At 39.3% G+C, this 16,733-nt stretch overlaps 1 protein-coding gene across 4 annotated transcripts in view; it reads left to right on the forward strand.

The window, feature by feature from the left end:
- The window catches only part of BDP1 (B double prime 1, subunit of RNA polymerase III transcription initiation factor IIIB), a 116,241-nt gene that overhangs the window by 64,645 nt on the left and 34,863 nt on the right, over nt 1–16,733 (forward strand). For all 4 annotated transcript variants that reach the window (XR_001824944.2, XM_017527595.2, XM_037738160.1 and 1 more), the window contains exons 23-26: nt 5,075–5,276; nt 5,534–5,718; nt 7,044–7,428; nt 13,563–13,685. Coding sequence is in view for 3 of the 4 variants with exons in the window: in XM_017527595.2 (XP_017383084.1) it covers nt 5,075–5,276; nt 5,534–5,718; nt 7,044–7,428; nt 13,563–13,685 (895 nt within the window). In the remaining variant the exon portion in view is untranslated. The remainder of the gene's footprint in view (nt 1–5,074; nt 5,277–5,533; nt 5,719–7,043; nt 7,429–13,562; nt 13,686–16,733) is intronic.

Genomic DNA, 16,733 nt, shown 5'->3' on the forward strand with positions numbered 1-16,733 from the left:
TGATCTTGGCTCACTGTAACCTCTGTCTCCCGGGTTCAAGCGATTCTCCTGCCTCAGCCTCCCGAGTAGCTGAGAATACAGGCATGCACCATCATGCTCAGCTAATTTTGTATTTTTAGTAGAGATAGGGTTTCTCCGTGTTGGTCAGGCTGGTCTCAAACTCCTGACCTCAGGTGATCTGCCTGCCTCAGCCTCCCAAAGTGCTGGGATTACAGGAGTGAACCACTGCCCCTGGCTTTGCCTGTTGTTTAATCAGATTATTTGTTTTTTGCTATTGAGTTGTTTTTGTTCCATATATATTCTGATTATTAACTTTGGTGAGATGGATAGTTGGGAATTCCTTTCTCCCATTCTGTAGGTTGTCTCTTCACTTTGTTGATTATTTCTTGTTCTGTGCATTGAAAAGCCTTTCCATATATTGCTTTCATTTTAAGATTAAGGCCAATTTTTACTTCACATGAATATTTAGGTTCCCTTACTTAGCCATTTTTCAGTTTTTAAAACTGGATATTTAAATGAAATGATTTTTACTAAAATGCATTACACTTGTATTACAAATTCTATATAGGATTATGTTGATGAGTAATTTAACTCTGATAATGTCTAGGAAATGTTACAGATGAATTTGTTTACATCATTCACTTCTCCTAATTACTAATTATGGGATGATTTATGTATTTATATATGATTCCTTTTTGGTCCTTTATGATTATGTTGGCAAATAATCATAAAAATTTGCCACTGAAAATAACCTTACGTATTCATTTATTTCACAAACATTTTAGTGTCTGCTGTGTTTCAGGCGTTGTTCTAAGTGCTAAATGATATAGGAGTGAACAAAGAAAAAAATTCATCACTGTGGAGTTTATATTCTAATTGGGAAACAGATTATAACCAACAGAAATAAGTTGAATAAATAAGTAATAAGTAGAGAAAAGTAAAGAGTTTGAGTAGGAAGTGTTATGATTGGGGATTCAATTTTTAATCAGCAGTGACCAGAGTTTGTTTCATTGAAAGGGTACACTGAAAAGAAGTGAAGGGCTGGGTGCGGTGGCTGATGCCTGTATTCCCAGCTTTTAGGGAGGCCGAGACTGACAGATCACTTGAGCCCAGGAGTTCAAGACCAGCCTGGCCAACAAGGGAAAACCCTGTCTCTACAAAAAAATACAAAACTTAACCAAGTGGGGTGCTGTGTGCCTTTAAAAAAAGAAGAAGAAAGAAGTAAAGGAGTATGTTGAGTCTAGGAGATGTCCTGGGGAAGGGGGAGCAATTCAAAGCACTAAGGCAAGAGAAGAATATGCTGGCATGCTTAGAGAACAGCAAAGAGGCCAATGTAGGACAGAGTGCAAAAGAGGAAGAATAGTCGATGTATGAGATGTAAAGGCTGCGGGTGAAGATGGATATATATAGGGCCATTGTAAGGATTTTGATTTTGATTTTGATTTTGATTCCAAGTGAGCCTTTAAAACTCTAGAGACCTTGAGGTCAGCCTTCCCTAATGCTTTCATTAATAATTGACTAAATAGATCTAGGGCACTTAAGTGACTTACATAAAGTAATATTGGCAGTTTAGTTTTTTTTTTTTTTTTTTTTTTTTTTTTTTGAGACAGAACCTTGCTCTGTCACTGTGGCTGAAGTACTGTGTCATGAATTCAGCTCACTGCCACCTCTGCCTCCTGGGTTCAAGTGATTCTCCTGCTTCAGCCTTCTAAGTAGCTGGGATTACAGGTGCCCTCCACCACATCCGGTAAATTTTTGTAGTTTTAGTAGAGACAGGTTTTGACATGTTGGCCAGGCTGGTCTCAAATTCCTGACCTTAGGTGATTCACCCACCTCGGCCTCCCAAAGTTCTGGGATTAAAGGCATGAGCCAGGCCAGGCGCCGTGGCTCATTCCCAAGCCAGGGCAGATCACAAATCAGGAGTTTGAGGTCAGCCCGGCCAATATGGTGAAACCCCATCTCTACTAAAAATACAAAAATTAGGTGATGTGTTGGCGTATACCTGCAGTCCCAGCCACTCAGGAGGCTGAGGCAGGATAATTGCTTGAACCTGGGTGGGGCAGAGTTTGCAGTGAGCTGAGATCACGCCACTGCACTCCATCCGAGGCAACAGAGCAAGACTCTGTCTCAAAAAAAAGAAAAGCATGAGCCACTGTGCCTGGCTTCTTTTCTTGTTTCTTTTCTTTTCTTTCCTGGTCTTGCTGTGTTACCCAGGCTGTAGTGTAGTGGTGTGATCTTGGCTCACTGCAAACTCTACCTCCCAGGTTCAAGTGATTCTCCTGCCCCAGCATCTCGAGTAGCTGGGATTATAGGCGCCTACTCCCACACCTGGCTAATTTTTGTATTTTTAGTAGAGATGGGGTTTCACCATGTTGGCTGGGCTGGTCTTGAACTCCTGATCTCATGATCCACCTGCCTCTGCCTCCCAAAGTGCTGGGATTACAGGCATAAGCCACTGTGCCCACTCTTTCTCCCTCTCTCCCTCCCTCCTTCCCTTCCTCCTTTTTTCCCTTCCCTGCTCCCCTCCATTCCACTCCTGTCCCCTCCCCTTGCCTGTCCTCCTCTCCCCTGTCCTGCCCCTTCTCCTCTCTTCTTTCTCTTCTTTCATCTGTCTTTTTTTTTTTCACAGGATCTCACTCTGTTGCCCAGTCTGGAGTGCAGTGGTGCAGTCATGGCTCACTGTAGCCTCAATCTCCCAGACTCAAACGATCCTCCTGCCTCAGCCTCCCAAGTAGCTGAGACTGCAGGTGTGCACCACCACACTTGGCTAATTGTTTTAGTTTTTGTAGAGAAAGGGTTTCACCATGTCGTCCAAGCTGGTCTTGAACTCCTGGGCTCAAGTGATTCCCCTGCCTTGGCCCACCAAAATGCTGGAATTACAGGCATGAAATTGTGCCTGGCCAAGCAGTTTAGTTTTAAATTTAAGTTTTCAGGACTTATAACTTTCAGACTAGCAAATTCTACAGTTACATAGGCAGTGTTTCTTGAAACAGACTTTTTGTGTTTCAGATTATTATGCTTAGCCTTTGTATTTCTTGATGAGATAGCCCTAACTTTAAAACATCCTGTATGGAAACCTGTCACGCTCCTTGCCCACCCCCCCCCCTTTTTTTTTTTTTAACGTTTTCTAGTTCGTGAAGTATATTTCAGCTGTTAGCTGTACAGTAATTGAAAGTAACTATCTCTGTACAGTTTTTGTTTGTTTGAGACAGATTCTCTCTTGCCCAGACTGGAGTGCAGTGACACGATCTCAGCTCACTGCAACCTCCATCTCCTGGGTTCAAGCAGTTCTCCTGCCTCAGCCTCTTGAGTAGCTGGGATTGCTGGTGCTTGCCACCATGCCTGGATAATTTTTGTGTTTTTAGTAGAGACAGGGATCTGACCATCTAGTCAGGCTAGTCTTGAACTCCTGACCTCAAATAATCCACCTGCCTCAGTTTGCCAAAGCACTGGGATTATAGGCATGAGCCAGTGCTCCTGGCCTCTCTCTGTATAATTTTTAAGTTAGCTTATTCTTAGGTTCGGCAGCTTATGGTTGTTTTGTTTTGTTTTCAGATAGAGGGTTTCGCTCTTGTTGCCCAGGCCGGACTGCAGTGGCATGATCTTGGCTCACTGCAGCCTCTGCCTCTCAGGTTCAAGCAGTTCTCATGCTTCCGCCTCCTGAGTAGCTGGAATTACAGGTGCCCACCACCACACCCAGCTAATTTTTGTGTTTTTACTAGAGATGGTGTTTCACCATGTTGGCCAGGCTGGTCTCAAACTCCTGACCTCAAGTGATCTACCTGCCTCCGTCTCCCAAAGTGCTGGGATTACAGGCGTGACCCACTTCGCCCAGCCTGGATTACTTTTGTTTCCAAGATGACAGGTGTGAGCCACTGCACTCAGCCAGGTTCTGCATTTTGTTGTCCCTTTTGACTTCAGTAGCACATTGGGCTTATTTATATTTTATTCTTAAATACCTCTACAGAATCATACTTGATTGTAAATAGCTTATACTTAAATATGATTGTTTTACCAAATACATTAGTCTACATGAACCAGCATTGTAACCTTGTTAGAACTTCCTGTGAACTTCTGTGTGTTTACTGCCAGAAGAATGTAGGAGGGTTAGTACATTTGGAAATGTGCTAAGTATTCCTAGGTAATTTATTTAGAAATATTGCTTAAGATTAGTTTTGGCTGACTCTAGGCATACTGCCCATGAGTTAGCCCTGCTAAAAGAAAAAAAAAGATTAGTTTTTAATCTCTCAAGGGTAGATTCCCCATTTTAGAAAGAAAAAATAAATAAATGAAAAGATTCGTTTTTAATGCAGATCTTTCAGAGAACTCATGATAGGTACTTGTATACTCAGTCATTCTTTATAAATATCCAGATTTATATTAGTTTTTAAACTTCCTAATTTAGATCCTTGCCAGTTGCTAAAATATTTTCTAGGAAACCTTTAGATAGCTATTGAGGTTACCTTGGGAGCTGTGGCTACTTATTGAATGCTAAAACATTGTCTTTTTCTGATTTGGCAGATATAAACAGATTATATTGAGAACATTATTATATTGGCTGTCAGTAAACCCTATTTCATGAGATTTCAGGCATGTGGTGGGAGAATAGACTCTAGCCTTCAAGCCTACTCTTGAACTAGAAGGACCAAGTTGGTTATAACTGTCATATATTTGTTCATGCTTTGGCAGCCGAGTTGAAGGCATTTGTTTAAAGTGCCATTATAAAATCCATCTTCAGCTACTGGCATTTTTTTGGTATCTTATGATTTCTCTGAAAATTAAAGTAGCATGAAATCACATAATAGAATAAATAAATGAAAGTTTAAAAAGATTAATATAAATGTAAAACCTCCTCAAGCTGTATAGAAAATGGAAGCTATAAAAGCTTTATAAGTTCTTCCTTTCATATCAGCAATGTGTGATTTTGCTGTACATGCTTGATTTTATCGCCAATTTATTTATAGTCCTTTAAACATAGAATTTATTTGTATCTAAAATTGTTTGATATAACAGCTGTTTTATCAACAAGAAATTCTGATTTTTGTTCTTCAACATGATTTGTACTTCATTCTAGCCATGAAAATAAACCGTGTGTTCCTAGTCCAGTACAAATGACAAGAAGGAAATTCCAAAAGGCTAAGCCAAATTTGGGAAGAGCACAAAGTAAGAAAAAGGAACCAGTTCTAGAAAAAGACACAACAGATCAGAGCAAGGCAGGCAAGCCAGACGATCATTTGCTGCAGAAAGGAGATTCCAACACCCAGTTCCTTCTAAAAGTAAGTTTGGGCAAAAAAAATTTTTTCTTTCTCAATGAAGTTATTTTGTCAAGGTCATGAAGAGCATGAGTAAAATATAATTTTGACTTTTGTACTGTAACCATTATGAAAAGTGACTGACTTTCTAGTATTGTAAAAAATGACCGATTGCTTGTATATATGTGTAAGCTTAGAGGCTTTGGCCCAAGTGCCACGCCAAATTAACATAGAGATTTTTTTCCTGTAGTAATACTAGCTAATTTCTTCTTAAATTTAAGGAAAAAACTGAGCTGACATCTCTGGAGGTTTCAGCAAGAAAAGATTATGTAGGTTCTAAAGAGTCTGCTTTGGCAAAAATAGATGCTGAATTAGAAGTTGGACCATCAAGAAGGGCTGGAGAGGAAACTGTAGGAGATAATTTAGTATCTTCAGTTGTTGAAGAGCAGCTCAATAAACTAACAAGGTAACATTTTATTTACAAAAACTTTCACAATAGGAAATAAAAATCACTTAACTTTTACCTTAACTTACTGGTAGAATGAAATTTCTGGATGTTGAGTCTGTTAGACTTGGGTAGAAACTTGACCAAAGAGGAGTATGTATTAGCTAAGTAATTAGGGTGCTCATTCAAATGGAGTCACAAACACAAATGAAGAATACCCTACTTCTGTAGTTGTTAAAGAAAATGGAAAGAAACTTAAGTTGTAGAAATTAGCACTGCTCTAGTGGGTTTCTGCTGCCTTTTTCTTTTAACCTAATCTGTTTACCCAATAGGATAAATTAATATTACTTTTTGATCTCATATTCTGTATTTATTTGTTCCGTGTCTTTTTTCTTTCTTTTTTTTTTTTTTTGGAGACAGAGTTTCACTTACTCTTGCCGCCCAGGGTGGAATGCAATGGTGCAATCTCAGCTCACTGCAACCTTTACCTCCTGGGTACAAGCGATTCTCCTGCCTCAGCCTCCCGAGTAGCTGGGATTACAGGTGTGCATCACCACAACCAGCTAATTTTTGTGTTTTTAGTAGAGATGGGGTTTCACCTTGTTGGCCAGGCTTATCTCGAACTCCTGACCTCAAGTGATCTGCCTGTCTCAACCTCCCAAAGTGCTGGGATTACAGGCATGAGCCACTGCGCCCTGCTGGTTCTGTGTCTTTTAGCTCTTTTTCTTCTAATAATTTTCAGTTTTGTGTTTATTTTATTTCACTTTCATATTGCAGGAAAGAATGACCCAGAATTAAAAACTTACTATGAAAAATTTGTAGGTAGATAACTAAGAATTAACTCTGAATGATAAACTAAGTAGTAGTTAATTCCTTTTTATTTTCACGGCATGAGATTTTAAAAGAATGAGTGGTGGGAATTTTCATTTTAATGACTGGAACTGGAATTTCACTCTAAAAGTTTGGTTTTCGTTAAAATTATCCTTGTGTGGGCCGGGCGTGGTGGCTCAAGCCTGTAATCCCAGCACTTTGGGAGGCCGAGGCGGGTGGATCACAAGGTCAAGAGATCGAGACCATCCTGGTCAACACGGTGAAACCCCGTCTCTACTAAAAATACAAAAAATTAGCTGGGCATGATGGCACATGCCTGTAATCCCAGCTACTCAGGAGGCTGAGGCAGGAGAATTGCCTGAACCCAGGAGGCGGAGGTTGCGGTGAGCCAAGATCGCGCCATTGCACTCCAGCCTGGGTAACAAGAGCGAAACTCCGTCTCAAAAAAAAGAGAAAAAAAAAAAAATTATCCTTGTGTGCATATGACCTTATTGTTATTTTGATTAAACGTCTAGCTGTCCACAACCGTTAAAAGAATCAAATTACTCAAAAATTGCCCCGGATGGGAAAACCACTATCGCTTCTGCATCTGAGTATGAGAGGAATCATGGTGAAAGGAGGATGCCTAAAAAGATCAAACCAAATGTCACTAGAGGTCGTGGATCAAAACGAGTGCGGGGTAAGAACTCTAAGAAGGAACCTAGAGCTCCCAAGGCCATGCTGGTGACTCTTCGGGCTTCCCAGGAAGAAGAAGATGATGCTGATGATTTTGAGTCTGACTATGAAGAAGAAAGCTATCATCTTGCTCCTGAAGAAGTAAACAAAGCTCCAGTATTTGTACCTGTTGGTCTCAGATCTCCTGAACCTGTTTCTGCTCAGATTGAGGAAACAATGGAAGAGGTTCGGTTTTTTTGTTTTTGTTTTTTTTTTTAATTCTTGGTACTTTATCTTACTTGGCTTTCACTTCTTGTTTCTTTTCGGGGATGATTGTTTCTTCTCTTAGTGATAATTAGGATTTGAACAGTTCATTTTCTAAGTAACTTCTACCAAATATAATTTGGGGCCTTGTATAACTTTTTGTGATCACTCAGCCCCTATGGCCCAGACTCAACAAGGGAGTCAGTATAACAACAAGAGAAATCTGCTTACACTTGTACCTGTAAACTGCTTAATCTACTTTCTGATTAATTTTTCAAACACTTTGGCAGGTGTTTTCTGGTTGCTAGAGAAGGTAGAAGGAACATACTTGTTTTCTTTGGCTTGGTGGCTCACACCTGTAATCCCAACACTTTGGGAGGCTGAGGCAGGTGGATCCCCTGAGTTCAGGAGTTTGAGACCAGCCTGACCAACTAGGTAAAACTGTGTCTCTACTGAAAATAGAAAAATTAACCAGGTGTGGTGGCAGGCACCTATAGTTCAGCTGCTTGGGAGACAGAGACAAGAGAACTGCTTGAACCCAGGAGGCAGAGGTTGCAGTGAGCTGAGATGGAGCCACTGCACTCCAGTCTAGCCAACAGAGCAAGACTCTGTCTCAAAAAAATAAAAAAATCAAATAAAATTGTGCTAAAATACATGTAACATAAAATTTACCATCTCTCTCTGTTTTGTTTTGTTTTTGAGACAGGCTTTCACTCCGTCACCCAGGGTGGAGTGCAGTAATGGTTTCTCAGCTCACCACAACCTCCACCTCCCAGGTTTAAGTGATTCTCCTGCCTCAGCCTCTTGTAGCTGGGACTACAGGTGTGCACCACCATGCCTGGCTAATTTTTGTATTTTTGGTAGAGACACAGGTTTACCTTGTTGGCCAGGCTGGTCTTGAACTTGACCTCAAGCAATCCACCCACCTTGGCCTCCCAAAGTGCTGGGATTACAGGCATGAGCCACCATGTCCAGCTATCTTAATTCATTTTTAAGTGTACAGTTCAGTGGCATTAAGAACATTCACATGTACACGTTCTCATCCTGTCATTACCATGCATCCACAGAATGGATTAATTAATCTTTTTCAAAATTAATTTAGAGATGGGGTTTTGCTATATTGCCCAGTCTGGTCCCAAACTCCTGAGCTCATGCAGTCCTTCCACCTCGGCCTCCCAAAGTGCTGGGATCATAGGCATGAGCTACTGCATTCTTTTTTAGGATGATTAAGACATCCCACAATGAATGGCCTGGCAAAAAAAAAACCAAACAAATAAAAGCTACACACACCCTATACCTGTCCTCAGAGCCTCAGCCCTGTCCCATCTAGCCTGGTCACTCCCTAGTCACTTCCGGGTCTGCCTTGCACCGCTTGCGAACTCTTTTTATCTTGTTAAAACTGAAATTCTATACTCATTAAACAATAACTCTCCATTCCTTCCACCCCCTTGCCTTTTGGCAACCAGTTTCCTACATCTTCTCTCTGTGAATTTGACTCCTCTTATAAGTGGAATCATACAGTATTTTTTTTTTTGATGACCATTTTATTTCATTTAGCATAATGTTTTCACAGTTCATTTATGTTGTGGCATATGTCAGAGTGTTCTTCATTTTAAAGGCTAAATAATATTCCATTGTGTGTGCATATCATGTTTTGTTTATTCCTTTATCATCAGTGGACACTTGGGTTGCTTCCACCTTTTGGCTGTTAGAAATAATGCTGGTATAAACACAGCTGTATAAATGCCTCTTTGAATCTCTGCTTTTTACTTTTGGGGGGATATGCCCAGAAGTGGAACTGCTGGATCGTATGTTAATTTTTTGTTGTTGTTTTTGAGATGGTGTCTCTGTCACCCAGGCTGAAGTCGAGTACAATGGTGTGATCTTGGCTCACTGTGACCTCTGTCTCTCGGGTTCAAGCAATTCTTCTGCCTCAGCCGCTCAAGTAGCTGGGATTACAAGCGTCTGCCACCACACCCAGCTAATTTTTTTTTGTATTTTTAATAGAGGTGGGATTTTACCATGTTGGCCAGGCTGGTCTCAAACTCCTGACCTCAAATGATCTACCTGCCTTGGCCTCCCAAAATGCTGGAATTACAGGTGTTGAGTCACTGCACCCAGCCTGGATTGTATGTTAATTCTATATTTAACTTTTAAAGCAACCTTTATACTCTTTTTCATTGGGCTGTATCATTTTACATCCCTCTCGACAGTGTACAAGCATTCCAGTTTCTCTACATCCTCAACAATAGAAGTTATGTTTTAAGTTTTGATAGTAACCATCATAATGGTTGTGAAGTACAGAAACATATTTAGCTTCCTTACACTTTTGCCTCTCAGTCTGCCATTCCAACTTTGTAACTTCATAGTTTTCTGTTCTGCCTCACTTTTCAGTTACTCCTTTGGCTTACTGAGCAGCATATCTGAGTCAGTTTTGTGTAAGCATTCATGATAGTCTCTAAGTCATTTGAAACGAATCAGTTAACTAAGATAGTGGTGACATTAAAAGAAGCAGTAAGAAACATTAAACAATTAATGTTTAAGATAATTAAGGTAAACTTTAAATGATAATTTAATTCCATTAAGAATTAATGGATCGCCTGAATCTGTAAGGTCATATTTATGAAGGGAAGTTAAAACCTTTTATTTTATTCAGTGTTAATAACCTGTTAAATATTTTAGAGTAAATGAATTAATAAAATGGTTGAAACTAATTTAAATGATGCAAAATGAGGTTGTTTCTTGCAATTCAAAGTAAAGAACAGACTAAAGAGAGTGAATGTAAGCATTATGTGAATCCAAGAAAATGCAGAAGGAAGGGTAATTTTGTGGAAAGACTTCTGGTTAGTGGTGCATGAGAGTTCATTTAGCTATATATTTTGTGTTTTTATTTCTTTGAGTGAAAGCAAATTGCTAGTGCAGACTATATGTTTTGTAGTTTTATTTCTTTGAGTGAAGGCAAATTGCCAGTGAAAACTATTATCAGAAATTAATTTCTGAAAATTAAATTCCAGACTGTATCCTTGAATTAATACAGGCTTTCTTCTTTTTAAAATTAAAAAAAATTTTTTTTTGAGGTGGATTTTCACTCTTGTTTCCCAGGCTGGAGTAGAATGGTACGATCTTGGCTCACTGCAACCTTAGACTCCCAGTTCAAGCGATTCTCCTGCCTCAGGCTTCTGAGTAGCTAGGATTACAGGTGCCCACCACCACACCTGGCTAATTTTTTGTATTTTTAGTAGAGAAGGGGTTTCGCCAGATTGGCCAACCTGGTCTCGAACTCCTGACCTCAGGTGATCTGCCCACCTCAGCCTCCCAGAGTGCTGGGATTACAGGCATGAGCCACTGAACCTGGCCTATACAGGCTATCTTTTTAAATAGCATAATCGTAATAATTGAACAAGGCTTTCCTTAAATTCTGTTCCTTATGGCCAATCTACTAAACAGGGAAATTCATTTATATGTTAGAAAAAATTTCCTTTAAAAAGCCTTGAAAGGCCAGGGGTGGTGGCTTATGTCTGTAATACCAGTGCTTTGGGAGGCTGAGGCAGGAGGATCAGTTGAGGCCAGGGGTTCAAGACCAGCCTGTTCAACATAGCAAGACCCTGTCTCTACATTCAGTCATCAAATTAGCCAGATAGGTTGTTGCATGTCTATAATCCCAGCTACTGAGAAGGCTGAGTGGGGAGGATTGCTTGAGGCCAGGAGTTTGAGGTTACAGTGAGCTACAATTATGCCGCTGTATTGTAGCCTAGACAACAGGAGGAGAAGGAAGTATTGAAATACAATGCAATGTTTTTCAGCCATAAAGGAATATAAATTATTGATATGTGTCACAACATGGTTGAATTTTGAAAACCTTATGCCAAGTGAAAGAAGCTAGTTACAAAACATCACATATTTTATGATTCTATTCATGTGAAATGTCCAAAATAAGGAAATCCACAGAGACAGAAAGATTAGTGGTTGCTTAGGGATTGGGAGATGGGGAAGAAAGGGGTTAAGTGAGAGATAGCTAATGGGTATAAGGTTTATTTTTGAAGTGACGAAAGTCTTCCACATTTGAATGTGGTGATGATTTGCATGTATCTGTGAGAATATCTCAAAATACATTGAATTGTACACCTTAAGTGGGTGAATTGTATGTTATGTGAATTACAAGTCTTTTTAAAAAATAAACTGTATAATGCTTAAAAAAACAACTTAAATTACTTTATAGAACATTCCTTTTTCCCATCCAGTCCCCTCTTCAAAAAGTATTTTTCTTCTCAAATCACCCGAACTTTTAAAATTTTTAAATTATATTTATTTATTTATTTTTTATTTTTTTTTTTTTTTGAGACAGGGTTTCACTCTATTGCCCAGGCTTGAGTGCAGTGGCACAATCTCAGCTTACTACAACCTCCACCTTGCAGGCTCAAGCAATCCTCCCACCTCAGCCTCCTGAGTAGCTGGGACTACAGGTGCACACCACCACGCCTGGCTAATTTTTTTGTTGTTGTTATTGTTATTTTTGGTAGAGACTGAGTTTCACCATGTTGCCCAGGCTAGTCTCAAACTCCTGAGCTCAAGCACTTTACCTGCCTCAGCCTCCCAAAGTGCTGGAATTACAGGTGTAAGCCACCGCTCCCAGCCTATTGCTTTTAAATTCATTTTTTAAAGAGACAAGATCTTGCTGTACCAGGCGGGCCTCAAACTCCTGGGCTCAAGTGACCCTCCCCACCTCAGTCTCCTGAGTATCTTGAACTACAGTTCCCTGCACTCGCTTGAATTTTTTAGTTCATCCCCGCCCTACTAGAAATTATCAAAGAGTTTTCTCTAAATTTTGTATCTGAGGAATCAGATGTGGCACATACAAGTGTAATTATAGCAAATATGTTGGCTGGGCACAGTTGCTCGTGCCCATAGTCCCAGCACTTTGGGAAGCCATGGTGGGCAGATAGCTGAGTGCAGGAGTTCAAGACCAGCCAGGGTGAAACCTGTTCTTTACAAAAAATATAAAAATTAGTCAGGTGTGGTGATACATGCCTGTAGTCCCAGCTACTTGGGGGTGCTTAGGCAGGAGGATTGCTTGAGCCTGAGAGGTCGAGGCTGTAGTGAACCCTGATGGTGCCACTATACCTTGGCTTGGGTGATAGATTGAGACCATGTCTCGAAAAAAGAAAAAAAAAAATGTGTACATATATATATGTATATATATATATGTCTTAAAGGCAGATTCTCAGACTTGACTGTGTACTCACAGTTTCTACTCACTCACAACCTTTTACACTCTTCTTTCTGTTAATAAGACAGTAGGCCTGGGCGTAGTGGCTGTCATCGCACCACTGCAGCTGGGGCGACAGGAGTGAGACCCCTGCCTAAAAATTAGAAAAGCAAAACAAAACAAAAAAATAAGATAAATAAGAACCAGAGTGTATTATGTATATTCTATTAGGTAAATATCTTTTTAGTGCTCAGATTACAGGGCTCTTTAACTAATAGGACTGAAAAATGAAGAATAAATGTGAGTAAACTTATTTTACATGGCTAATGCCCTGGCTATCAAAAATCATGCAGGCTTTGGGATTGTGGGATAGCGGAGTAGGGGTGGGGGCGGTGGTATGATAAATATTTGTAAGGGCCTTTAACTCATTATAGATAGCATTTATGACAGTGTATTGTTAGTTGATTACGTGTCAACTTTTCTGTTGGACTGTGAGTTCATTGAGGATAGGGACCAAACTTGTCTTCTTTGACTTTATATCCCTGTACCCCTAGCCCTCTGGTTTTTAGGAAGTGCTCTGTAAATGTTAACAGACTGATCAGAGAAATTAGAGGAAAGTAAGGCCGAAATGAAGAAAACAGAAAGTGAAATGCCAGGCGGTAAGAAGATGAGTCTCAGAAAGTTTGCTTACTGGTTGTAATAGTCACAGCCTCCTCAAAAATTTTAAATGTTTTACTTTTGCCATGTTGCTGTCAGTCAATATAGTAATTACTCCTTTTCATTTTTTAAGTTATGTATGAATATGGATTATTTCTTCATTTTAGCATTTCATCTTATTCATGTGGAAGATGAGGTTTTCTTTTGCTCTCCATAATATGTCAAAATTAAATGATAAAATTTATTTTGACAGCTTGAAATAACCGTGAATGTCCCAGATGTAGGATCCATAGCTGTTGTTGAACATCAGCTCCCAAACACAGATGTGACTACTGAAGAAATGAAACAAGAAGATAATTTGAATGCACCATCATTTGTAAGCATCCATTTTAATATGTTTTGGCCTTTTATTCGTTGTTTACTTGGAAAAGACTGGAAGTTTATTTTCATAGCTTTAGGTTTACAAACAATTCTTGGCTAATTTCTCTTATATAAGGAGCTGTTAGTCTGAATAGTTAAAAAACTAGTGAAAGCATTGATTTTGTTTGTGAGCAGAGCTCTTAATATCCTCAGACTTTTACATTAAAATTCAATTGCATTAAATTTATACTAAATGTAAACTAGTTAAAATACATTTTGTTGCATTTTATTTGGTACTCTTCCATTATTGGTATTTATTTGCCTTTGCAAGTAGAGGCTTGAAATTGTAACTTTTAAAAAAACAGCTTTATTGACGTATAATTCACATACCATGTGATTTAGCCATCATTTAAAGTGCACAATTCAGTCATTTCTAGTGTTGTGTAAACATTATCATAGTCACTTTGAGGATGTTTTCATCACCTCAAAAAGAAACCTCATTAGCAGTCACTACTCATTTTTTCTCAAACCTCCCTGGCCTAGGGAACCAGTAATTTGACTTTTGCCTTTATAGATTAGCTTGTTCTGGACATTTCTTAGACATGAAATTATAAAATCTGATCATTGGTGTCTGACTTCTTTCACTTATTGTAACATTTTTACTGTTCATTTATGTTGTAGCATATAGTGATACCTCATTACTTTTTGTAGCCAAATAATGTTTCATATGGATATGCTAATTTGGTTTATTCATTCATTCATTCATTCATTCATGAATATTTGGATTATTTTCATTTTTTGTCTGGTATATATAATGCTGCTGTAAACATTCAGGTAGAAGTGTTTGTGTGGATATATGTTTTTATTTCTCTTGGGTACATTTCTTTCCTTTTTTTTTTTTTTTGAGACGGAGTTTCGCTCTTGTTACCCAGGCTGGAGTGCGATGGCGTGATCTCGGCTCACCGCAGCCTCCGCCTCCTGGGTTCAGGCAATTCTCCTGCCTCAGCCTCCTGAGTAGCTGGGATTACAAGCACGCACCACCATGCCCAGCTAATTTTTTTTTTGTATTTTTAGTAGAGACGGGGTTTCACCGTGTTGACCAGGATGATCTCGATCTCTTGACCTCGTGATCCACCCCCCTCGGCCTCCCAAAGTGCTGGGATTACAAGCTTGAGCAACCACGCCTGGCCTTTTTTTTTTTTTTTTTTTTTTTTGAGATGGAGTTCCTCCCAGGCTGGAGTGCCATGGTGCAATCTTGGCTCACCACAATCTCCACTTCCCTGGTTCAAATGATTCCCCTGCCTCAGCCTCCTGAGTAGCTAGGATTACAGACATGTGCTACCACACCCATTGTATTTTTAGTAGAGATGGGGTTTCACCATGTTGGCCAGGCTAGTCTAGAGCTACTGACCTGTGATCCTCCTGCCTTGGCCTCCCAAAGTGCTGGAATTATAGGCATGAGCCACCGCACCCAGACTCTCTTGACTACATTTCTAGAAATGTAATTGCTGGGTCGTATGGTAACTCTATGTTTCATCATTTGACGAACTGCCAAACTGTTTTCCGAAGCAGCTATACCTTTTTACATTCCCACCAGCAGTTTATCAGGGTTCCTGTTCTTCCATGTTCTTGCCAGCACTTCCTATTTGACTTTTTGGATTTTTTGATTGTTTTTTTCAGACAGCCTTGCATTGTCCCCCAAACTAGAGTGTAGTAACACAATTGTAGCATACTGAAGCCTTGACCTCCTGGGCATAAATGATCCTGTCCACTCTGCATCCCAAGTAACTGGGACTGTAGGTGTGTGCCACCATGCCCAACTTTTTTTTTTTTTTTTTTTTTTTTTTTTTTTTTTTTTTCTCAGGCTAGTCTCGTATTCCTGTCCTCAAGCGATCCTCTTCCATCAGCCTTCCAAAGTGTTGGGATTATAGGCATGAGCCACTGTGCCTGGCTTGACTTTTTGGATGTAGCTGTCCTAGTGAATATGAAGTGATGTCTCGTTGTGGTTTTGATTTGTATTTCCTTGGTGACTAATGATGTCAGGCACATTTTATGTTTCTATTGGCCATTTGTATATTATCTTTGAAAAATGTCTATTCAAATCTTTTGTCTTTTTTTTTTTTTTTTGATTTTGTTTTTTTTTTTTTTTTTATTGAGTTGTAAGGAGTCTTTATATATTCTACCTAAAAGTCCCTTATCAGGTATATGATTTGCAAATATTTCCTCCCTTTCTGTGGGTGTCTTCACTTTCTTGATGATTTCCTTTGAAGCAAAAAGTTTTGAAGTTTGGTGAAGTTCAATTTATCTGTTTTTTCTTTTGTTGCTCATGCTTCTGTTGTCAGATCTGAGTCCTTTGTCAAACCCAAGATCAATGAAGATTTACCCATTTTTCTTTTAGAAGATGGTTTTTGCTTCTACATTTAGGTCTTTGGTCTTTTGAGTTAATTTTTGTACATTGATAACCTCATTATCCAACTTCTTTTTTTTTGCATGTGGCTATCCATTTGTCCTATAACCATTTATTTGAAAAGACCATTTTCCCATTGAATAGTCTTGGCACCCTTATAAAAAATCAGCTGACCATAGATGTGTGGGTTTATTTCTGAATTCTCAGTTGTGTTGCATTGATCTACATGTCTGTTTTTATGCTGGTAATGCTATATTGATTACTATCACTTGGTAGTAAGTTTTTGAATTGGGAAGTATGAGTTTTACTTTATTTTTCAGAATGGTTTTGGCTATTATGGGTCCCTTTCAATTTCATATGAATTTTATTTTTATTATATTACATTTTTTTTGGTACAGACACAGCCTCTCAGTGTTGCCCAGGCCAGTTTCAAACTCCTGGCCTCAAGCGATCCTCCCATCTCAGCCTCCCTAAGTGCTGAAATTACAGATATGAGCCACCATCCCTGGCCTCAGATGAATTTTAAAATCAACTTGTCAGTTTCTGCAAAGCAGTCAGCTGGGAATCTTACTGGGATTGCATTGCATCTGGAGATCAGTTTAGGGGATTATGACACCTTAACAGTGTTGAGATTGTTGATCCAGGCACATGAGATAT

Source organism: Cebus imitator, unplaced genomic scaffold (assembly GCF_001604975.1).
Source record: "Cebus imitator isolate Cc_AM_T3 unplaced genomic scaffold, Cebus_imitator-1.0 Scaffold50, whole genome shotgun sequence".
Classification (NCBI taxonomy): Eukaryota; Metazoa; Chordata; class Mammalia; order Primates; family Cebidae; genus Cebus; species Cebus imitator.